This window comes from Gobius niger (genome assembly GCF_951799975.1).
Source record: "Gobius niger genome assembly, chromosome: 20".
Classification (NCBI taxonomy): domain Eukaryota; kingdom Metazoa; phylum Chordata; class Actinopteri; order Gobiiformes; family Gobiidae; genus Gobius; species Gobius niger.
Genome location: NC_136871.1, coordinates 18,161,411 through 18,186,997, shown reverse-complemented (window position 1 = coordinate 18,186,997; position 25,587 = coordinate 18,161,411). Strand labels below are relative to the sequence as shown.

General features: G+C 39.7%; 1 protein-coding gene across 1 annotated transcript in view; it reads left to right on the top strand.

Annotated features, from left to right (window-relative positions):
- The window catches only part of rnf123 (ring finger protein 123), an 84,671-nt gene that overhangs the window by 16,639 nt on the left and 42,445 nt on the right, over positions 1-25,587 (top strand). Inside the window, exons 26-36 of the mRNA XM_079578326.1 lie at positions 383-490; positions 584-761; positions 1,102-1,176; positions 1,835-1,922; positions 2,185-2,272; positions 2,890-2,974; positions 4,400-4,539; positions 6,999-7,055; positions 7,163-7,294; positions 7,378-7,453; positions 8,661-8,745. Of these exons, the coding sequence (XP_079434452.1) occupies positions 383-490; positions 584-761; positions 1,102-1,176; positions 1,835-1,922; positions 2,185-2,272; positions 2,890-2,974; positions 4,400-4,539; positions 6,999-7,055; positions 7,163-7,294; positions 7,378-7,453; positions 8,661-8,745 (1,112 nt within the window). The remainder of the gene's footprint in view (positions 1-382; positions 491-583; positions 762-1,101; positions 1,177-1,834; positions 1,923-2,184; positions 2,273-2,889; positions 2,975-4,399; positions 4,540-6,998; positions 7,056-7,162; positions 7,295-7,377; positions 7,454-8,660; positions 8,746-25,587) is intronic.

The following is a 25,587-nucleotide window of genomic DNA, read 5'->3' as shown; positions in this document are numbered from 1 at the left end:
ATATAATTGTTTGTTTTGTTGTTGCTTTTCCTGGTGTTAAATATAATACTTTGTTTTGTTTCTCTCGGTGCTGTGTTGAAGGTAATTGGCTGTGCACCCGTCAACAGCACTGTCAGCAGTATTGTGATGTTGTCTCATTACTGTAGCACCTTGGTGTGTCACTGGCAAACTTAACTTGGATAATTCTCCTTATGTGGATGTGAAGAGACCATTACCTCAGTGGTACCAGTTAGAGAGTATGCCCAAAGTTTTAAATGTATAATGTGTCTGTCATACATAGTTAAGGTATTGTGCTATATCATTATAGTTTTACAATAAGTAAAAGATACAGTTGTATGTGGGAAACAACCAGATGAGACTAACCTGTACACTTAACCTGCAGAGACTTGATATTTTGGATGAACTCCAGAAAAGCCAGAAGGTTTTTGCAGAAAAGCTGAATCATCTCAGCCGAAGACTGGCCTGGATTAACGCCACTGTCTACTCAAAGGTGATGTAAATGACTGTAAATGTGCCATCATTATGTGAGCTATCACTGACCAGACTTGTTGACATAACCCAGTCATGTTTTGTTTTTCCTCAGGAGAAGATGTTAGATATATATTGGCTTCTATGTGTGTGCATTCGGACGATTGAACATGCAGACAACACTGGGACCTTATTTGCCTTTGCACCAGAGTTTTATCTCAATGTAGCTATGAATGCATACAGTGCCCTGAAGAACTACTTCAGCCCAGCCAACAGCATGGATGAGCTACCAGGTAAAACAAAACAACTACAAAAATCAAATCCACCCTGTCAGATTAGCGTTGTATGTATCTACTAGAAAAATGCAAACTCATGTGGTCTGTAAGAGTTATTAAACAATGATTAATCACAGAGAATTGCTTCTTAACAAAAAAATGTATCTATTTTAAGTGCTTTTATTTAGACTGATCTTGACCTTTGTCCAAAATTCTTGTAACTTTAAACTGCTTTCCTATGAACAAACCAAACTGATATGCAGCTGTCAGGTGTAAATTGCCAAGCAACATATCTTTTCTGCACATAAGCCCAAACGCACCTCTTGTGGTTTTCTAATTCAAGCTTTATTTCCCCCAGGCTATGAGGAAACCCTGACTCAACTAGCGGCTATCCTCGCTAAGCACTTTGCAGATCCACGTATAGTTGGAACAGGTAAAACTCAGTTATATACAATCTTTGTGCATTTAACTGTATGGTGTGCTGATTTGCTATCAAGGATTTTCTTCCTCAGCCTACACTATATGTATTTATATATATAAATAAAACTATATGTATACTATATGTATACTATATGTATAAAACTATATTTATTTATATATAAATACATATATTTTTTATATGTATTGAGGAAAGTCCCACTGAGGTTTAGAATGGTTTAGGGTGCCCCCTATGTAATGCTTTACATGGCCATAGCCTCACCTGAAGTTGCACTAAATTGGCTCGTATCAGATACTGTCTAAGGCCCAACTTTTCGGAGAGATGTAAATTTAAGTTTTCCTGTTCTACCTTTGTGTTTTTAATCAGTCACTTTCTATTTAGCCTCTAATGTTCAAAGCTTGTTCTATCTTGGCTATTGGTCTATAACTTTAACATGATTCTATTACATGGTCTTTTAGGTCTTTGCAAAGTGGGAAAACACATAATGCCAGAATGCCTTTAATATAATCTGAAATAACGTACCGCTCCTCTTCTTTCTTTGTTGTGTTAATTATCTAATGAAGATGTGAAGAATAGGAAGCACATTTTTGCAACCTCAAAAAGTGCTAATGTCTGTATCCATTTAATAATATCTTAAATTACCTGATTGTAGATATTAAAGACTCTCTGATGCAAGCCCTGGCCAGCTATGTCTGTTACCCACAATCCCTCAGGGCAGTGGAGAGGATTCCAGAGGAACAGTGAGTACTGTTTTTTTTGTCACTGCTTTTATTAATGTACAATGCTTTTAAGTTCAGTCATTTTAAACAAGTCTACATAGAGAAACCACAATGGAAGCAACCTTTTTCACACTTCTTTGATTGAATTCTGATTTTAAGTTTGTATGCTGCGGTCTGTTTTGACTTAAAATAACGGTACTGATTTGCATGCTGTGCAGAATAAATTGGTGGTATTTAAGCGCTGCTGGACTCCAGCCATTACTATTCTTGTACATTGTTGTAGGCGAGTTGCCATGATGAGGAACCTGCTGGCTCCCTATGAACAAAGGCCATGGGCTCAGACTAATTGGATACTGGTCAGACTTTGGAGGGTAAGCTTCGTCTTTGAAACTCAAATGAAAGGAATGTATGAAATAAACAATACACACATGGAAAACAAAAGTGAAGCATTTGGAAATACAGTCTTTTGAGAAAAACAAATGAATATTTTCCCTTTGCCATCAACACTATTGGAAGATAATATTAATTTTGCAGCAATTATTATATTTTAATTTGCAAATGTTGTTTTTAAGATTTTGCTGAGCCACCTATTCCTAATTGGCACATTTGAAGGTGCACTATGCAACTTTTTAATTGAGAAAAAAATGTTGATATATGTGCACATTTGACCTTGTTGTGACCCAGCGGCTATGAGTGGTCAGCATGGTGCCTTTATTTCGATCACGGTGGTCTCTATAAAGCTCCAGGATCAATTGTTTTCTGGTTTTCTGGTGAGAGGGTCTGTCAGCAGTGAAAACTTTCCAAACAAGTAATCCTGGAGTCATAGAGAGCACTGTGCGGGAAAGTAAAGGCGGCATGATGAACACTCTACAAAGTCAAGTGCGCACAAATATAAACTTTTATTTTTTCACATAAAAAGTTGCATAATGCAACTTTTGCAATGCAACTAAGTAAATGTTTGTTGTTCATTGTCCATGTTGCTTTTCAGGGTTGTGGTTTTGGCTACAGATACACTCGGCTGCCTCATCTTCTCAAAACCAAACCTGAAGATGCCAATCTACCGAGTCTGCAGAGTGAGTGCTTCCACACTTTCACTGCACTTCTGTTGCGTTTGTTTAACTTCTGCCCATGCTTCGGATCAGCCACAATATTGTTTGGGCAGCAGTCTAGTGCAGGACTGTGAGATTCAGCACAATCAGTGTTACAGAAATATTACAGAAAGAAGAAAATACAATTGCAGCTTGGTAATCCGTTTGTGAAAACTTTTTATATTGCACAATATATATATTAAAAAAAAAAAAACTTCTATTGATGTTTGGACTTCAGAAGTCAATCTATCCATTGTCGAGCTCAAAAGTATTGTACGTTACAACTTTGTTCAAAGGAGTGTACAGCGCAAAGCTATGTATCTGTTACATCAATAATCGACCAAGCTTACAATGATACTGTTTACTCAAATTCCATTTTCTAAGACATTTTTTTCACATTTACCCTTTCTTTATTCATATCTCTTTATTAATATTATTATTATTATTGCAGCCTGATTTCCACTCCTGTTTTGTTCTCTTCCTGCATGATTCAAACTTATTATAATTTGTGTGACTTTTTATCTGCATGCATTTCAGGGGATCTATCAATTGCTAGTTTTCAAAGTAAGTTCCTTTTCTCCACCCCCGCATAGTACCTCTAGCCTGTACTATACACTATTTGGAAGTTTTGGTAAACGGCATTCAACTTTATCAAACTTACTGAGTATGTAGTTTCTTTGAGCAAAAAAAAAAAGTCAGCACATACCCTGGACTTTAAGGTCAAGCATTCCCACTGCTCATGCAATATTTACACACGTAGTGCCTGTTTTTATGTTGAATCCCAATCTGCTGCTGTCCTTAGCTCCATCTAGGTACGCTTCTTTTTAAAGTGAGGTCAAATCATGATTTATTTGCAACATCCTGCACAATCAATGAAGGATTAGTCACTGCAGCATTTAGCTTAATGTTTTACAAATTTGCTTATACTGCAAACTGGTGTAATTTTCATTCCTGCTGACTTTGGCTTGACCTCGGTGTTGCATTTTTGGGATAATGAACCCTCAGTAGTAGTTGAATACTCCTCGGCAGATGAAGTGGTTTCATCCTTTGGGGATCCTGTGGAGGCAAGAGAAGGGCGGAGGACGAGAGCAAGCAAGATTCTATCCCTAATGATTACTTAGGATAGGAATACCATGGAGCTATCACATCTCCTATAGGAGTCCAGGCATCATGGGCACACACCTTGTCTCTTCTATACCCTTCTAATTGTGTTTTATTCTATTGGTTCCCATTATGATTTCTTTGAGTCCACATTTTGTTCTTTTGTTTGTTTCAGTGATTCCCCCTCAGCATATGATGGCGTTTGCATTTATAATTGGGCAAAAACCGCAACAACAATATGTTTTAAATGTTCGATTATCACTAGATTTTGGACACATTGAAGATGAACTTTCTTGTGTTCCTGGTTAGAGCCATGCCCATCGCTGTTGCTGCAGAGACACATGGCAGAGCTGCTGAGTCTGGACAAGGACATGGCTGCCTCCTTCCTCAACAGTGTCCTGAACCAACTCAACTGGGCTTTCTCTGAGTTCATTGGCATGATCCAAGAGGTAAGAGGCACAATTATATCTTGAGTTTCTTGAGTCCTTCTTTTCTTTCCTGCTTATATCAAAAGGCTCATTGCAGGGGCGTATTTTTCCATTATGCAATGCCACATAGAACCCATCAGCAGGTTAAAGTAAGGGGCACCATCTAATATCACACTCGTTACATCAGCAGAGATTTATGATGCAGTGATCGAGTGGAAAGTAATTAGTGTCCTCTATGGAATATTTATGAGGGTTACTTCAGAGCTCATTTACAATCTTGCATATTTGTCTTATTACATGAAACAATAATGGTAAGACTCAGAGACTCTAAGTTAAGACTCTTAAGATTCTTGCTCTGACGAAGACCTCTGGGTCGAAATGCGACCATGCTGATCCATCACTTAATAAAGGACTTTTCTGTAATTTCTGGAGTAAAAGCGACTGCTTTTTTCCGACCCTTTTAACCTTGCGGCTTATACAATGGTGCACCTAATTTATAGATTTTTATGGTCACACTGAATATTGTGTCATGTGTCTCCCTACCGCTGTCTTCCTCCACATCTGTCCGTGGTGTTTACTGCACACTGAGGGCAGCAGGATCCCTCCCGCGCTATAGCTAACGCGGCTTTGAGTGCAAAATATATGTGTTAAATGAAATATTAATGGAGGGTCCAGAGACGCGTGGGTATCAGAAGCCGCCTTGAACGGTTATCCAGCTCAGAGCAGCTTCGAACACCGGGAAACTCCCGAGCTCCCGAGGCTGTGTGCATGCCGACAACATGCCGTGAAGGGTGGCTCTAAACACGGCCACACTCCCCTGGAGGAGTCGCTGTGCGGGCAGAGCTTTTGCTTGATGGAACACACGTGTTGAAAGGATAATCTAATTGAAGTTCTTAACACACTTTAATAAAAGTAAATGTACTGTTCTCTTGGTAAATTTGACCGCACACAAAGAGAAAGTCAAGTACTTCCTCTGCTGATGGCGCTTCAAATGCGCTTGGCACAGCTGCGGCTTATAGACCAGTGCGGCCTATATACTTAGGTAGAAAAAAAGAATAATCTTGCGGCTTATATTCAGGTGTGTTCAGTAGTCTGGAATTTACGGTACATTTTTTCATACACTCGAGTGCCTCAGGCAATTTTTTTTTTGACTGCTTTCGGAGCTTTCCCACAAGCAAGTCTTTAGCCTGCTATTTCCAATGCTACTAGACTTACTTTGCTGTACAAATGTGTCACAGTTTTCTGTTTGTGTAACTTTGCTTTATGTGTGATAATATCGGAATGTCCTATTTAATAAAATTATTTAGAATTCATTGCATAATATAAATAATAATGAATAACTGATCTATTGCTTATTGTGCTAAGGGCACAATAAACAATAGATTATTAACTATACCAGTGTGCCAGTGTGGCATTGTTAAGAGTAGATTGTGAACAATTCCACACTCTCGCTGTAGCATTGTTTCAAGATGCTTCTGCGATGTCAAAAGATCTAGTGCATTATTTTTTTTTTCACTGTGATCTTTTATTAATTGATGATGGGATAGTGTGACCACTGCACAAATCCTTCTCCAGCACATCTTAAAGATTTTCTTTGCGGTTAATGTGTGTACATGTGTGAAAATGATGTCTCATGCTCCCTGAACCACTCTTTCACAATGTGAGCCTGATGAATCCTGGCATTGTCATCTTGGAAAATGCCTGTGCCACCAGGGAAGAAGAGATTTCCTTATGAGATAACCTGGTCATTCTGCATGTTCAAGTTGTCTGCTGATCTCATTCTTTGGGCACATACTGTTGTTGACTAAAATCTGACAAAAAAAAAGAGCAGGCACACAAGTTTTGATAATATACAGGCTAGATAGTGGCCTAATAATGGTAGTAATAATGAGAAGAAGATCTTTGTTTATATAGCCCCTTTCACAGACATGGTCACAAAGCGCTTTACATGAGACAATTGTACATTCACTCCACACTCGGTGGTGGAAAGCTACATCAGTAGCTTCAGTTTCCCCTGGAGGAGACTGTCAGAAGCGCTTTCGCGACTACACACGTCTGCGCCAACGGACCCTCTGACCACCACCATACATTCACTCGCACACATCATTCATCCTGGCCTATTGTGCATGTTTTTTAACAGTAATGCTTCAAATATTTGTAATAATAAAGTAGTATAGTTTACTATTGTTTTGTATTATTCAATGTGAAGCTTTTTATTTGAAGAAACAGTGAATGTTTACGAGTACAAGGATTAAAAAAGCATTTTTAATACAAAAACTAAAAATCCCTGTCGTCTCCTTTCATTAGGTCGATAATTGTGAATAATGGTAAAATCGCAATATTTCCTCTCACAATAATCTTGACTCAAAAAACTGAAATAGTGACAGCCCTAACCCCAAAGCTTATCAGTTCTATCCAGGCGGCGACTTTATTTTGGTAGTGCATCAATCCACATTCTGTCATCATGTTTTCACTTCCAGATTCAGCAAGCTGCGGAGCGCCCAGAGAGAAACTTTGTAGACACACGTCAGCTAAAGGTATCCACAGTTGTTATTTTATTTTCAGAGTTCTCTTTTTTATTATTTGAAGAGACTAAATGTATACTTGCCATAATTTTAACGATGTTACAATCATATCACTATAGGTGTGTGCCACATGCTTTGACTTGTCCGTAAGCTTGCTGCGTGTGCTGGAGATGACAGTTACTCTGGTACCTGATATCTTTTTGGACTGGTCACGGCCCTCTGCTGAGCTGCTACTCAGACGATTGGCTCAGGTATGTGCCACAACAGTGTTCTATTGCCGTCTAACTGATTTGAGTTTTCTGTGACATGTAAATATTTTTTTTCCCCTTGCTAGCTGTTGAACCAGGTGCTGAACAGAGTAACAGCTGAGAAGAACCTATTTGATCGTGTTGTCAATCTAAGACTGCCAGGTACACATTTTTCCCCAAATATAGATAGAGACTTACAATAACAGATCTGGAACTCCCTCCTGTCCTCTACAATATTGACTCTTTACCTACTTTCAAGTCCAGACTTAAAACCCACCTGCTCTCATTGTCCATCCATCTGTTAGTTGATATTGATATATTCTATGGATTTTATGATTCCCTTTTGTTTTTATTTGTAAACTGTCTTTGAAAGATAGGAAAGGCGCTTATAATTAAAATGAATTATGAATTAATGATCGCTTTAAAATAAATCCTCTAATATGACGGCGGGGCTTGTAATCTCCGCTAAGTGGTTGCGCCTGTAGTGACATAGCAAAGCAAACCACAAAGGAAGCTCCGGTCCATGTGTCCTCCTCACGCGCACACATCTGACTGCACGTGAGTCCCCACGCAATCATGTTTTGAGCTGCTACTGCTGCTGCAGAGGCAGACAGCAGCACAGAGAGGAGAGAGGGGAAAGCATGGCATACGGTGCTGAAACACCGCTGCAACAACAACATCACCCAAATTGTCTTTATGAATCTCTGCTGACCTGAAAAAAAAATGCTATGAGCTCTACAGAGGCAGTGCCAGCCCTTACACAGAAGGCAGAGGCAGGGCCTACAGCTACTGTATGAGGGGGTGATGTGAGGTGATGACCACGCACTGAAAACAGAGCTGGTCATGTGGCTCTTAGAGTTTTTTTTAACATTGTATTTGCCCAAGTATTTAGATGACTTTTCCATATGAATCATTTTACAATAAAAACAGGTCTGCCATAGGGTAATTAATTAAATTAAAAATAAGTCACTTGGATTGCATTAAAAACTATTATAGTTATTGTAGTTTGACAAGAAATCTTATGAATAATTAACTTTGATTAATCACAGTCTGAAAATTGCGTAATTGCCATTATTATTTTGTCAGATTTGCTATTAATCAGTTTTTCTATCGACTTCTTGCCCTATTATTATTATTATTATTATTATTATTATTATTATTAATTATGTGCCAGGAAATGTTGACAGACTGCAGCTTTCTACAAATGTATTATTTTCTTGTTCTTTGTGGTTTTTATTGACACAAGAATCTTTTAGGGGCTGTGCAGTTTTCAAAAAGCACAGACTAAATGGATGCCTGTGAATCGGCTGATGCAACATGATCCACAGATGCTCCTCTACATCAATATTAATAAGTGTTTCTCCTGCAGGTCTGGAAAGCGTCGACCATTACCCCATCCTTGTAGCTGTTACTGGCATCTTGGTTCGAATTCTAGTGGATGGAGACCGACATGGGTAAGAAGGGATATTTTGCTTTGTTTTACGTATCTTATAGGTACAAAGTTAAAAGTTTTACTGCCATACAAAGTATTTTATGCAAAGTAGATAACTTAGTGTTCCAATGTAGCCACACATATGTTTCTATGACCCACACACTGGCTGCTGTTGAGCTGAGTTTTAATTAACAGTCATTTCTCTTGTGACGTGGTAGAGATGATGAATCTAAAACCCATTACCCTTCAACAAATCTCTAAACTAAATTAAGCTGTGACGGTCTGTATCTCCCCTATTTCACACAACTGTAGAAGTGTGAATCACCCGTCGGCTGTCCACAGTACATAAACCTGAGGAAATTAATTTAATAAAAGATCTGGTGCTGCTGGAGTATTTGTCAGAATAACCAAACAAATGTCAAAAAAAAGCATTTGTGACATGAACACCATATGGAGAGCCAGCGTTTCTAGGCTGACTCCATACTCTATATTCAGGGTTTCTTTTGCGGTTTGCAAGCAGCATCACTCACACATGCTGCACATAATCAGGTCCACAGTGGGGCACATCACATAGTGTTGATAGGCTTCAGTGTGGAGGAAATTTAATTACCAAATGATAAAAGCTCTGGCGGGTGCCAAAGAAAACCACAGGGTGTCAGGAAATGCTGGCTGAGTGGAAGGAGGTTCTGTTATGGAACCTCTTCCCTCAGATGGAGCTCTCTCTCATTTTCTTTTGACGCGAGTTGGTGACATGTTTGATGCCCACACGCGGCTCCAGACTAACACTTTTGGTTGGTTGCATCAGTGCGTCCAAGTAGTTTAATTTTGGCGCACCAGTACATAATTTAGGGGCACCACTCATTTTTTCCTACACATTGGGTTCACTCGCTGCTAACACTTAACATAAGTGGATATCTTGCAATTGGCTCGTTCAGTTCATCTTCCATTGTCATACATGTTGCATAGCAATAATACGTAATATGGGACGGTGACATTTTTGCTTAAACTTACAGTGCAGAATGTTTTAAGAGCTTTTCATATCTTATTCATGAAGTACAATAATACATGGTCGTTTGAGAGTCCATTATGATAATAAAGACACCTTACATAAAATGAATGCATTAGGATTGAGCAAATTGGTTTATATAAAAAATGAAATCAGAGTAAGATATCTGTGCTTGTGGATGCAAAGTGAGTGATTGCTTCAGTAGCAGATTTTTGACGTCTTCTGATGGCACAGAGTCGATTTTACTTTAGTTTTTACCTCCCCAGTGACAGCTCCATTTTATGAAGATTCTTGATAGATTTATTGATAATCATTTTAAATATAAGAACCCTTGCTGTTTCAGGCATGCAGAATATTTGTCAATACACAAAGTTTTGCTCATTCCCCTCTAACATCTATCTCAAGATATATGCTAGCGGGCGGCACAGTGGCGTAGCGGTTTGCGCTCAGTCCTCATAGCAAGAAGGTCCCCGGTTTGATTCCCACCTGGACGGGGCATTTCTGTGTGGAGTTTGCATGTTCTCCCCGTGTCTGCGTAGATTTCCTCCAGGTACTCCGGTTTCCCCTACCACTAAAAACATGTACAATAGATTCCTCTCTGGGGCCAGGACTCCCTTGAAAAAGACATTCTTAATCTCAGTGGGACTATCCTGGTTAAATAAAGGTCAGTAAAAAAATAATAAAATAAGATAATCCTTTATTGATCTCACAACGGAGGAATTCACTTGTTACAATCGGCATTTAATAAGATCACTCGGGGTGCGCAATATAGACAGGAAATGTGCAAACAGTTAAATAGAAGTAAAAGCAAACATCTTAGGGGGTGGATTTTTAACAATGAAATAAGAATAAATAAAAATAGGATAAAAATTAGAACAGATTATATAAAGTAGAATATTGAGGTGTGAAGTTACAGTCTTAATGCAGGTTGTCAATAAGTGATGCTGGTACAGGGAATAAAGTGCAGCTGATAGATTATTGCATGTAGTTTCGCAAAAGGGTTATTGCACATGTTACTTCACAGTCTTGTTGTACAGTCTGACAGTAGTGGGGATGAAGGCCTTGTGGTAGCGTTCCTTCTTGCACTGAGGGTGTCTCAGACCTCCACTGAAAGAGCTGCTCAGCTCCTCTACAGTCCCGTGCAGTGGGTGGGAAGTGTTCTCCATGATGGAGGTGAGCTTGGCTACTACCCTCCTGTCACTCACCTCCTTCACAGAGTCCAGGGGACAGCCCAGGACAGAGCTGGCCCTCCTGACCAGCTTGTTCAGACTGTTCTTGTCCCGCTCTGTGCTACCCGGTGCCCAGCACACAGCAGCGTAGTAGAGAGCAGGGGCTACCACAGAGTCATAAAAAGCCCTGAGCAAAGGCCTGCTCACTCCGAAGGACAGTCTCCTCAGACGGTTGAGGTGACTTTGGCCCTTCTTGCACATGGGCGTTGGTGTTGTGGGACCAGTCCAGTTTATTGTTGAGGTGAACAGCCAGGTACTTGAAACGGTGCCGCACGTACTAGGGTCAGTCAGTGAGGTTGTCGGTGGTCCATGCAGTGAGATGTTCATCCAGTCCAGCGTCCTCCAGCTTCCCCCGCAGCAGCGCCGGTCTGATGGTGTTGAAGGCAATTAACGCTTGAATTTTTTGTAACCCCCTTGTTCTTGGTGCTCCATGTTCTTTCACAGTTCTGTAACAAGAGCCATTTTCTGTCACCCCCGTGTGGGCCGTCAGTGTCAGTTATTACGTGGAGCTCAGCGGTTTTTAGTTTTCCGCCATATCTGTCATGAAAATTTCCCCGCTCCCCTTGGATTTCCCAGATATATAATTTGGAATGACATAGTTAGGAGGACTGCAGAGAAAATGTGGGCTTCATTATCAAAATTGTCCTCATGGCACAATTCTGCAAATTTACTCATGCTGTGGGTGACGGAAAAAGACATTTTATCCATAATTGTACAGCTAGAATCTTGCAGTCAGCACACATATGCACCAGATAATTAGATACGTTTGTTGCTAAAGAACCAAGGGGCAGATTAATATACCTGTAAATGCATCCTTTTCTTGCATTTTAGATATACATCATTAATGTTCTATTGCCAGCGCAAAGTGGGGAAAAGAAGTTGGAACTAAGATTGAGAAAGAGCTTGAGGCGATGCATCACTGAAGCAAAAAAAGTTTCACTAAGCTCTTTTTTTATGATTGACTGGTTCTCAAATTAATTCTTAGCTCCAGTCAACATTTCACATTGACGAATAAGACAATTACTGCAAAAAGCTGAGCTTACCCCCATTTAATCATGGACAAACACTGGATAACTGTTTACTTGCACTGTCATCTGAAGTGCTGCAGATGCCATGTCTGAAATATACTGTGCTGCTTCCACATGCTATCCACTCACAACTAGAACCATTCACAAGTCATGTGCATTGTTGTTAGTGTGTAAATGGTAAAATGAACAACGGTCACAATTTATATAAGGTGATTAAAGTGCTTAATTTTTGTCATTATACAACACTATACAATGAAATTTGTCCGAAAAAAGTCCTGTGCCTGGGGACCCATTTCCAGATGTGGAGCCAGGCTGATGTTGTAGGGGAAACCGGAGTACCCGGAGGAAACCTACACAGACACGAGGAGAACATGCAAACTCCACACAGAAAGGCCCCGTCCAGGTGGGAATCGAACCCGGGACACTCTAGCTGTGAAGCACGCACGCTAACCGCTACGCTACCGTGCCGTGCTACTGTGCCGCCCATATTGCACATTTCCACCTATGTTAGGCAATCAAATCGCTTAAATTTGAACAAAAATGTAGCTTTGTTTTTTAGTAATTAGCTTTGGGCATATCGCCTTTGCTCTGCCCGATCCTGTCAGATCTCAGAAGTTGAGCAGGGAAGAGCCTGGCTGGTACTTAGATGGGAGACCAACAGGAAGGAACACCAGGACGCCTGGGTGAATGAAGCGTGTGAGTGAGTGGTTGGTGGTGGTCGGAGGGGCCGATGGCACAGACTGGTTACCTCACTTCCATCAGTCTACCCCAGGGCAGCTGTGGCTACAACAGTAGGTTGCCACCACCGAGTGGGAATGAATAATGACTACAGTGTAGCGCTTTGAGAAACTTTGTAATACAGGCTTGTAAAGCGCAATGCAAGACATCAAAAAAAGGAAGAAAAATCTGCCAAAAGTCGTGTCAATCAGATGGAAGACATTATATTATGCATTGTGTTTCTTTCCCTATTTGCTTGTAACTATTTTACAAGTTGAGGAAGAGACAAATTTGATGAGCTGGTGATGAAATCCTGTGTTATGAATTGTTCTCTCATATGAGCTGTCATGGTGGAGCTAAACTGCATTACATAAGGATTGCAGATGTCTGTTTTTGACACCTAATGGAAAATATAACAGTTCTACCAGTGACTTTACCTAATTGGAGATAAGGACAGTGATTTTGAAACATTCTGGCAGTTTATTGTTTTGTTTGTGTTTGCTCATGTTAACTCGGCGTTTAGTGTCAAATATTGCCCAACTGAGTTCTCTCGTAATTGGTCCCCTGAGTTGCAGTGTTTATTTGATATCTTTCAGTGGGAATCAGAAAGTAGCGGCGCCTGACGGTGCTTCGCTTTGGTTAGCAATGGACAGGAAGTGATTGCCACATATGGCTTCTAATGGATGTGAAGTCAATTTAATTGTCAAAACAAACAAAGGTAGGTATTGGGACCAGCAACAGAAGGCAAGTTTGTTTGCAGAGCACAATTCATACACAAGGCAATTCTAAGGGCTTTATAGTTGGATAAAATTGCCAGAAAGCAGATAAAATCAATTAATAAAACATCAACATAAAAATGAATTAATTACAGTAAAAGGCAAGAGTGCAGACAAAATACTTTCAGTTGTCATATGCACGGGTAAATGGAACTGTTTTCAGCCTGGAATTGTCAAAACTTAGATATGTTTGAGCTCGTCAATAAATCTCATATGTGTGTTTTTATTAATTAAAAACACACATAATAATTTAATTTAATTTAATTAATAAATAAATAAAATGAATATTATGAATGTCGTCTAAACTTGAAAGTAAAGGTCACTCACACTATGCCTTCTCCTATTTGGAAGACCAGCAGATATCAGGCGTATAATCCTATTAAGATTGTCATTTTCGATCATGTGTAAAAAATATTATGCAAATCGTTTATATTTTTTATACTTTGATTGTCCAATACATTTCCAAGAATACATTATCAGAGTCTTGGAGCCTGTACGCACTCATATTTTATAGATTAAGTAATTAAGTTTCTATGCATAATGTAGAGGTTTCTAAAAGTACTGTGATGGGATTAGAGTGGGTGTGTGACATTGCTTTATTCTGTTGAAACTACTTTAAGGAAAATAAAGTAGCATTTTATGGGGTTATGTGGTTAAACCATTTGTTCACGCAATTGACCCCAGCAACTTTCGACCTTTTTAGATTTTACTTGAGTGGGAAAGCATTATATGAACAGGCATTAGCGGTCAGATATCTTCGGTCTGTTCCAATGATCGAATTCCATCAAGGACTCTTTAGTCTTGCTGCTTCTGCCTGCTTCCATTATGCTGTGCTCATGTAATAGTGTTATTGACCGCATGACCAGTAAGAACAGAAGCAGTTGATGCCATTGAGATTCTGCCTTAGAACCTTTATTACCTTTTACTTCTTGCGCTGACTTCACCAAAGCAGGTAAATAAGAACAATGCAATTGGCATAAATGGAGTTGTATGAAAAAATAACATTCGGCCTTATATTTAAATTGGATTGATTTTGTTTCAGCACTTTTAAATGTAGTGGCGTGATGCAACAAAGGAAAGAAAGTTGTACAATCCCATTTAAGAAAAGAAAATCAAATCTTTAGTATAGAGGTTGACCAATATGGGTTTTTCTCCGGCTGATGCAGACTTTTGGGGGATTTCAATTGGCCGATGCTGATATGCACGGCCAATTTTTCCCAAATGTCTTGTCTATAATCTTGTGTGTGATGCTTCTAAACTGTAACATGTATCAGTGTTGAACTGTGACAGCAGGGGGCCCTTTATTAGTGGCAGAGGGCAGATCTATTGAGGACATTTCCAGTGTTCAGCATTTTACATTCATAAAGTAATTAAAGAGGGGGTATTATGCTTTTTTCAGCCACATAGCACCAGTCTATAGCACACTACAATGATGACGAAACCTTCTGTTGGTCTGTCAATGCAGTAAATTAGAATAACTGCCTTGTATAAAATTGCTCTTTCAGAATGGCGGTAGCGAATGACTTGAAATAGGCCTCTGTCTCTTTAAGAACCTCTGACCCTTTCCGACACGCCCCCTCCACACGCTGTCTGTGGCATCACGTTATCTCAACAGTATTGAAACTACGATCGGTGCATTTTATTTTTTATTGTTGGAAAGGAGCTACTGTTTATCACTTTGTGAACAATGGCCACACAGGATGTGATTTGAAGACGAACCTTCCACACCGGACGCTTGGAAGGGGCTCTTGCCTGAAAAATAACTGCTGTTTGGAGGCTATCTCTTTGCAACTGCCATGCCCTATGGATCTCTAACTATACCCCCATGGACGACACCAGGATCTGCAGGAGCCCATACGATTCAAAAGACGGACATTATCTGTGCAGGTGGACAATGGTTTTTCGAGGTTACCCGTTATAATCGACTACAGCTCATTGTTGATGAAAAGTCTGCAATTAACCACAAATGTGTAAAGCCAGGCTCATTGTGTGATCATCGTAAAGGCTGCTTCGAGTATTTGCCTGCTTTATTGACGTTATTTGTGCATAATATGCTGCCTGTTTTCAATGAATGTTGTGAAGGTGAAGGTTGTTAGCTTGTCGCGGCTAATAGTGCCTTAGCTCCGGGAGAAAACCACTCGGCTACGACTCACAGTAGATGAAATGTGAGCAATAAACTACGAAATCAACAAGCCAGGCTCCGTGTGTGATCATCATAAAGGCTGCTTCAAGCAGATGCCTGTTTTAGTGGCGTTTTTAGTGCATAATATGCTGCTTGTATTCAGTGAATTTTCCCGTTAGCTTGTCGCGGCTAGCTTGTTAGCTCCGGGAGAAAGCCACTCGTCTATGACCCATTGTAGATGAAATGTGAGCAGTAAACTTCCAAATCAACAAGCCAGGCTCCGTGTGTGATCATTGTTAAACGGTTCTTTATGTGTGTGGTGGTTTTATTGACTTTATTTGTGCATATCTCTCGTTTCCACGTGATGACTCGAGGTTTAGCTTAGCATTAGCTTTCTCCAGAGGCTCTGTGCATCATCAAGGCCCTAAGACATTCCCAGCGCAGAACCAGCCGCTGAAATAAGCGTTCTTGTCACCGGTTTGAATCCTGGGTGTTTCGGTAACAGAAACACTGATGTGTGTCTTTGTAAAAGTTTCAGAACTGCTGTAACTCCGGTTCACAACACATGAAGCTAAACCTCCATGATGACTCTGTTTACATCTTAGGGCTAGACACTGCGGGGAGGGGGTTCTGCTGAGGGGCAGTGGTTGGTTACTCGGCTGGTGACGAAAGGTCGGAGGCGTATCCTGGAGGTCGAGGGCGTTTCCTGAAGGAATCAGGCGTTTTACCCCTAAAATGGCCGCCATCAGAGTTTTTACAGACTACTCGAAAATACGTGAATGTGCGAAGGCAACACTTCAGGCATGTTTTTAATGAGGGAATGACATCATAACATGATGTAAAGCTTGAAAAAGTCGATTTTGCATAATACCCCCCCTTTAATTACATTTTGGGAGAGGTAACTTGTAACGGTATCTGAGTTAGTAACTCAATTAATTATGTACTATTGTGTCAAAGATGTTCATAGTAACTGAATGAACTGAATGAGAGAGTAGGGGAGACCACTGTGACTGAATGGTATTGACCAGTATTTGCGCCTCTGTTTTCTTAATTTAGTTGACAAAAATACGGCCTCATTCAAAGAGAATGGGGAGGAACAGGAGTAAAAGAAAGATGTGTCAGTGCGGCCCACGATCAGGGCAGACTTTACGCACAAGCATTGTGCAAGAAGTCTCTCCGTTCATTCATCAAGCAAAATGTAAAACAATCATCAGCAAATATAAGTTTAGATGCCTTAACAGAAAGTTAGCAGCCTGTAATTTCTCTGGAGCGGAGAAAGAGGAACAAGAAAGGCTCAGCGAGAGAGAGAGAGAGAGAGAGAGAGAGAGAGAGAGAGGGGGAAAGACGCGTCCCCACCTATTCTGCATTTTTGGGTTAAACATAAGTTCCAACACTATTGATCAATGATCACCAACTCGATTCTCCCCTGCACCCGGTCACAAACAACGCTATGGGGATGACAAGCCGCGGGTCGTGGACATGGACATACTATAGTTTTGGAGCAGAGCACATGATGCAACACTGCACAGACACAGCCAGATGTGCGCGACAGGTTCTGCAGACAAAGGTGCAGGCCGCGCAGCTGTTCCTGTCTTGGAGAGGCAGAGGACACTGAATGATGTGGACAGTAGGGTGGCCCACGGGTACCTGTGGCGCCGCGTAAGCTTTGAGCTGCCCTGGCTTGTCGACATTGCCATTGTCGCTGACTCGCTGTCGTGTTGAGTTTAGAGGTGTGAGGGGCAACAACAACAACAACGGCATGAGTCAATCATCAATACCCCTGCTCTCCCATGCACTGTCCATGCTCCTGCAGTATGAAGTATAGCTGCGGTGAGCTGACACCGGAGCGCTTCATTCAGCCGAATTGTAACTTGCCACCCTGTTTCCCCAGTAACGATAACAGCATTGTAACGATGGGGAGAGTAATTAATTGCATTACTCCGTTACCGAAAAGGTAGCACCGTTATATTTAAACAGCGTTATTCCCAACACTGGACATTTCTCTTTAGTACTTCAGAGGGAGCTCGTTTTAAACACAAAAATTAGCAGATTCCAAAACAAAAAAAACTGTAAGTCTCTTTCTCTTATGGCTCCGAAAATTTTAGACAAAGTCTGTAATTGTAACCAATTTTCATCGCAGAGTTTCGTTTCTCAGTTCCCCTGAGTCGTGGTAGGGCTCATTTCCATGCTCATCCGCTTTCCAATGCAAAAAACGGGTTCTGGAGATATATCGGTTGACCTCTACATTAGCATACCACACACTATTCACATACACGTTTAGAATTAGGTCTTTCTGCAGCATTCATTCATCCCTAAAATGCGTTGCTTACAGTATACTCTGCCTTTGGCGGTCAAATTGAATTTAATGAATTACACACAGTCATGTTTTCTTTTTGACCTTTTCATCCACAAATATTGGTTTGTTCCATTTGAACGATCACTCTAGGTGGGCCGAGTACAGATAATCTTTATAAACAAATGGAGAGCAATAATTACTAACTCTTGATGCTCTGCCCGAGGGTTGGCATGTTTTTAGCGCTGGACCGCCAATTACCTCAGAAGCGTGTTGCTTATTCATTTGCTTCTGTCACAGGTTTTTACACGGCTGTCCGGAGCATAATTGAATGAAAGCACACAGTTCTCTCGTCCTTTGCATTGCCTCCAGCTGTCCTCTGAACTAATTTCTTATTCTTTTGCATTTAATACAAAGCCCTTGCCTGGCCAGTAATCCACTCTTGCTTTTTGGATCTGTTCAAAGGCAGGACCGTCTGGAACTTTGTGAACAGCCAATCAAATCTCAAAGTTTTATATCGATCCAATCACAGACCACGTTGTAACGACAGGAAGATCAAATTAACCACAATATATTTTCTTGTGTACTTAAGAAGAATGTACCTGCGTAGATGTTCATGATTCATCTTCTCTGAGTATTTTCTTCTTGTTGCCGTCTATCGAAGGTTTTTTGGTCCTGTTCCAAATGGACATTGATTGAAAAATAAAAAAAAATCCTGGTTGCTAATGACTCCTTGATTTTTCTATTTTTGTGGCAAAAACTAGATCGTTATCGTTTGTCTCCGCTCTCCTGGCCAATGCCATTGTAAAACTATTAACTTCCTTGTTGACAAAATGCGCCGCATTTGCAGTGTATTTTCGTTGATAGGCTTGTCAATCATTCCCATCGGGAATTAGAAGTAATCAGCCCTGTCTTTGTAAAAAATAGGAAAAGCTTGTATTCTGGATGGCCAGGCTAACAAAGCCCACTTTAGTAATTGATTCCGGCCACTGGTGAGTGTTCTGTGTTTACATGTAATGAATGAGGAGAGCGGTTTCGATTTGCACATGGTTTCCAGTAAACCATTACAACTATCTTCAGTAAGAAGAAACTGCTTTTATCTTACACTGAGGTTTCATTTTGCTCGACAGGGCTTACCTTCATGACAATATCATAATGATCATTTATAAATTAATCAAGCAAACATGTAATAATTATGTTTAAGTTGTTTGGAAAATCTGCAAAGCTGATGTATTCAAGTCATTACTGTGTCAAACTAAAGAACACTAGAATTTTAAGTATTTGATGTCAGTATAACAGGGCATGCTGATGAAGTCACAGCATAGTAGCAATTAATACTTGTATTAGCAGTGTTTGTGAAAAATATGTGTTTGAATTAGAAATTCTAAACTGTTTGTAAAATGTATTTCTATACGTAGCATCACCTATTAACTTAAATGGTGATAATTGCAGAAGAATTAATTTGTCCATCAACTCTTGCTCTTCCAGCGTTCACATCAGGACTATTAGCGTCACCGGGTTTGTTCCTCTCCCACTGTAGAAGAGAAAATCAATGGTGCTAATTATTGTCCATTACTTCGGGCTGAAAGACATCAGAAGCTGCTCCAAGTCATCCAGAGATTAGATTGAGACCAGCGCTAATTAGCTTAGCAGCTTTGGACCATGATAGGCCCTGACTCAAGGGATGTTGGTTTTTCGTCTACATAAGCTGCCTGCCTGCTGTGATTTTGATTGTTTTTCGATGGCTACTTTTACGGCTCATCCCACTCAGTAGGAAGTATTGTTTTTCAGTTTTATTATGATGTCCTTTTGAGTATGTTCGTAAACCTTTTGAAATGTATTTTTCTTGGTTCTCATGAGCATTAAAGATTGAGAGTGTTGAGTAAGTTCGAGCAATATCTTTCATCAACTTGATTTCTTGGAAAAACATCTTAAAATGAGTATTATGTTCTGTTCAAAGTAGATGCCTGAACATTGTTCTGTGGTTCAGCATCTTGATGCTCTGGTTGTGAGCAGTGTTTACAGACCTTGGTAAGTGAGATTGCCTCCCAGCTATTTAATAAGTATGAGCTAAGCATGCATCAGGCTACAAAACAATGCGTCATCCTGCCAGCACTTGATAGAAAATGCATTTTTATAGCCTTCACATGGATAACAATGGATAACATACCATTTTCTTTTTAAATTGTGTTTCCTCTGGATCGTTTGTTTCTCTCAAGTGTGTGACAGTTGTTTTTATTTTGAACATGTAAAACAATGATACACATGTATCAATAAGTAATTTGGTAAAACAAGTAAACAATTTCTCCAAAGAAGAACGGCAAATTGGTTCCAAAAGAAATGAGATGAAGTAGAGAGTTATTTAATCCTGCCCCCAAACTAAATGTGCTGAAAACTACAATGTGCTCACTGCTCAGACAGAATATGAACCTGTAACTCCCCGGTTCCCAGACGCTTGCTTAGCACTGCCGCCCCCATGCAGTGAAATGTATTATTTACTCATCTGTCGTGTAGTTTCTGGAGTGGTTTTTAGCTAGTGAGTTCAAGGTAGAGCTTCACTGTCACTCATTGCATTTGCAAATACTAAAGAGCTCTCTTCACTGTGAAAGTTTCACAGTGTTCTTCCTTTTTGACCTTTTATACATTATTCAAAAATATCCATACTTTTTTGTATCTGCAACAAAAATTAAAAGGCAGAACATGGGGTGGTGTTGTAAGTCCCAGACAAGATTTTTATTGGACAAGTTTTGATTGGACAAGATTTACTTTACATTTGTATTTAAATGTTGCAAGCACAGGGGACATTCTTTTTGCTAGCTTTTTTGGTATATTTGGCCCCCTGTCAAACAAAGAATGTTTTGCATCTCGGATGTTCTACACTAATAACCAAAGACAGGATTGGTGTGTGTGTTATGAACATCATCAGCTGTTTGCCTTATCTATTTCTCGGACACTATTCCCTCCAAGTCCTGGGCTTCACACGGGAAGGTTTAGATGACTCTGACTGGAGAATGGCTGTGTCCTCAGGAAGGAAGTGGTGTGAAAAGTTTGATTTATGAATATAGTATTTCAACCTGAAAAGACTCAGAGACAGAATGCGTTGGGGAGGTTTTATTGATTGTGAATCATGACTTGGGCTCAGACCCCGGTGGAAGATTGCAGTAGTGATATGGAATACATGGCGTTTATGGACGATAGCCAGAATCTTCCCCGGAGCCTGGACACTGGTAGTGGGAGGACGAGACCTGGTATGGCCAGTTGGCGATGATGAGCAGAGCCGAGGAGAGGCCAGACAGGGGGGGGTAGGAGGAGGGTCGCAGCACGGCTGGGAAACTGCTGAGTGATTGACCGGGGAGCTTAAGAAGGGGATCCTGGACGATGAGTGGCTGAAGCTGCATGATATATAATTTTGTTTAAATGGAGCATCTGATTTGAACTAGAATGAATAACCTTTGCACTGAATCTACCATAAATGTAAGCAGTTTATGTCAAACATACTAAGCTTGGTTTAGACTGCTCTGATTGTTTTATTCATAAAAAAAATGCTCATATATTTAATAAGAATTTCGGCTTCTTGTTGGCACTTTGGAAACAAGCAAAAACAATAAAATAGTTATTGTCATATAGTTAGTTAGCTGTTCTTAAATTTCGTAATTACATTTTAGTATTTACTATGGTATGTCATGTCTCAGAAAGACTAAAGTACGTTTTATTATACAGACGAAAACAACTGAAATGCATAACATTACACATGCATGAGCACAAGCACATTGAGAAAATATACATGTACGGTGTCCGAGAACTCTGGACAATGAATGGCATTTACTGTTAAAGCTTACTGCAAGTTGTATCGAGGTTAGACAGATGACGCTACCACATGGCAAAAGTAGAGCAACAGAAGACAGATGAGTGTCCTTTGAGTCATTTCCAGGTTGCAGCCATGAATGAGCTTACCTCTAATCAGAATCAGTCATTCAAGCTGTGCACAGGTTTGCCACTGTGAGACTTCAGTTACACAAAGCGTTAATGGTTGCACTGCTGCGTATGCGTGCCTCTATATGTGTCACTGTTGCTTTCTGAGCAAATATACCGACATCCTGGTGGTCCTCTGTTACCGTGGAAACTGTTGAGGCGGCAAACGCCAAGGCTCGACACTGGGTAGGAGATTCCAACAATCGGTCAACTGGATGGAGAAGAGATTCTGAGAAAAGAGTGCGGAAATGGAGGGAAGGGAGGGGGGTGGATATGGGACAGTTGACTGGAAGACCCTGGCCATGAGGAAGGTTGTAATCATGTTCGGAAATAAATTCAAGGGAAAAATTAACTGTGCTAGACATGTAGGTGAATGAGATGACTGCAATAATTCTTAGGTAGAAAGTGCAGATTAAATAATGGAGGAGGAAATCTGGAGAAGGTAAGGATAGAAATACATGACACAAGGTGAAGTAAATGTAGGTAAATAGGAAGGATTGGGAGAGTGTTGGAAAACAATAAGAAATTATGCTTACTAGCTTTATGTCATGTAGTAAAATGAAATTAAAAAGTCCCTTTGAATTGTTGAAATTGCACAAAACTGCACTTATTACAATATCCTTTCCAAACAAAAACAAACAAACATTGGTTCTCATTCATGAACATCTTCTTAAAATCCATACTTAAAAATGCACTGTCAGATTCATGACACTTTATTAAGTTGGGAAAATCATTCGCACTTGTCTTCTAAGGTTCGTGAATGCCAAATTGGAAGCTTGTGCTTGTTCGGACTAATTAGCACATGTCACCGCCTCTAGAAGGACAAGAAGTGCCGTGTGCAACAGGCAGCCAGAGGAGGACATGATGGGCAAAACGCAAATCCAAAACTAATGACAAGAAAACCCCAAAAGAAAAAAATGACCAGTAAATTGCTAAAGCTTTTTCCTTGTCTTCTCTCAAGCGAGTGCGGGTCCGCCATTGCTCAACAATGAGAGGGTCCGACTTGTAAACACAAGTTTGCGAGTTTGAGGCCGGTGTTTGTCCATATCAAAGAACGTCAATGCAGTGCACATTTAGTCCCATTTATATGGTATGGTAGTGGTATGTTTTTTATTTAGACAGGGACAGTGCACAATTTAAGGTTGACCAAAAGGAAAGATGCATTGTATCAGGTTATTGCAAAAATGTTGATTTCCACCTGTACTACCTGGGCAGGTTGATGTTATAGTTAGTGCTGGGTGATATGGAAAAAAAATCATATATCAGATATAGCAGATTTGTTTGAAATCTTTGAAAAGTTTGACAAAAATATAAAAAATTACTTTTTTCAAACTTTATTTTGAAGCAGTGGTTTCGCTGGGGATAATTTCTCTCCTTTATTTTGACGTACAGGGTTGTAAAAAAATCCGTCTATCCGTCATTAATTAATCTCTCATTTATCTCAAGACATTTATATACCCTATATAGGCTGCATATTGTTTATGTTAGGAAAAATGTGAGATTGCAGGATTAATGGAGCTAAACTAAACATGATCTGAACAGAGTCTTGCAATACGAATTTTGTGTATAAACATGTGCATAAAAGTCTTGGAGGAGAACGACTTATTCAGAGCGTCATCTGCTCATCAATATCAAGGCTCATATTACACAATACAAATGTAAATTATAGCTTTTTATTTGCATTTTCTAAATTTTAACTTAATGCTTAAACAGTGGGCGAACAGTTCCAACTGCTCCATGCGCTGCTGGTACATCTCTTAACTCGTGCCTCTCTCCTCTCTCAGTTCTTCATGTGTTAATCCAAATCCATGCGCTCTCAACTCCGATGCAGTTTAGTTTCCGAACTTGCAGTGCGAAAAACAAAGCAAAACCACATTAACCAGTGTTAATCAGTGAAGTAGCTGCATTTAGAGAGAACCCTGCGCGGTCGCGATACTCATAGACAGAGTATTGCTGTGTCAAAGCTATTAAATGATGGAGAATATACACTTAATGTAACCTGTTTATTTCTGACTCCCATCGCACATAATTTAGATCAGTTAAATGTCACTTCTAAACATGTTGAGTGTTGTTAAGATAGATAGTAGATGAGTATGTGACCATGGATTTATAAATTTCAACAGCATCATAAACATACATTTCATTTATATAAGCTTGAACATTATTTTTCTCTGAGGAGGTGCAGTGACGCTATGAATAACTTTAAAAAGTAAGCAAACATTAGTGTAGAATATTAGGTTTGTAAAATTCTGAATTCCATACTTAGCTAGTATTTGACAATGGTGATAGCGCCTGGATTTCTTTTCATGGATCAGTAGCAGTAGCAGTAGCCTACATTATAGGCTACTTTACTTGTTGTTTCTTCAAGTAGTATTACCAACTTATTTCTGAATAAACATAGGGTATATGTATTTTTTTTATATAATTACATGTGTCTTGGAATTAACTTAGACAGTGCACTTTTTCTTTTAAATTTAATATTATGTACAAATATATATAAAATGAAGCTTGATATTAAAACAATTCAAAAAACTAATCTCAATGGCAATGCAAAAACATTTTCTATTTTCTCAAAATTCTCTTTGGTCCTCATGGCGGGGAGTTGACATTGCTGTAATACCACCACCTGGTGGCCACGGGTGACTCCAAAAGACACTTGGTAAACAGAGTTCCTATGTAGCTTTGAACCTTGGATCATTACTATGAAGGGGCTGAGTGACTAATCTTCAATCTCTTGTATGTTTTATCTGTGGTTAAAACGTAGTGCTAATAGATTATATCACATGGATATTTCTATTTGGTCTGGCTAGAATCAACAAAAGCAACAGAACATTCTGCATGAATGCAGAACAAAGAGCCATTATGATGAGGTGTCGTTTTAGATTCACATGTGTACGGTATGTTTGATTCTTACACATGTCATGTTCTAATATTAAATTAGTGTCATTTGTCTCTGAATAGAATTAGACATTGATTAGACTTGGCACAGCATCATAGATTGGCTTTGGAAAACCTAGCACAGATGGAGGCAGAGAACAAGCTAACAAATGAACTCCAAGGTTTTATCACACAGAACTAAACCATTGCACTTTTGTGCATGATAATTTGCTCACTTAAAATAGATTACTTTACAAATCATATGGCTCACTTTGCTTAACACAACAGCCTGTTGTTTCCAGATCAATGAGTAAAATATGTTTTTTTGTTTTTTACCACCAAGAATCATTCTGACACCACCTGAAAAAGCTCTAAAGCCACTCAAACATTGCTCATTGCAGTCATTAAAGCCCCATGCAGCTCTACTGATGTAGTATAGTCATGAGGCATTTGACTTTTATTTTGTTTGGATAAACAGTAAATGGAGGAAGGCCTCGACAAATGGGCCCCATTGTTGCAGTTTATTTACTCATGAATTATTAAGAAGAGATATTTTAGTCAAGAGAATGAGATGGCAGAAAGGATCTTGGTCAGGCATTTTCAGAGATCTGTTGTGGAGGCATTTCAAAAATTATAAACCAACCAAACTTTCTATTTTTATTTGATTTTAAGCTGCTGTTTGGGGGAAAAAAGAAATATTTACCACTTAAGATTGAGTTTAGTTTATGGTTGTGTTATGACAAATGGAATATTGATTGGTAAAAGTGTTTTGCGTCTAACACAGACACTGACTGTCCTCTTTTGCAAAAACTCACATGGAAGTTCATCATTTACTGCCAGATAT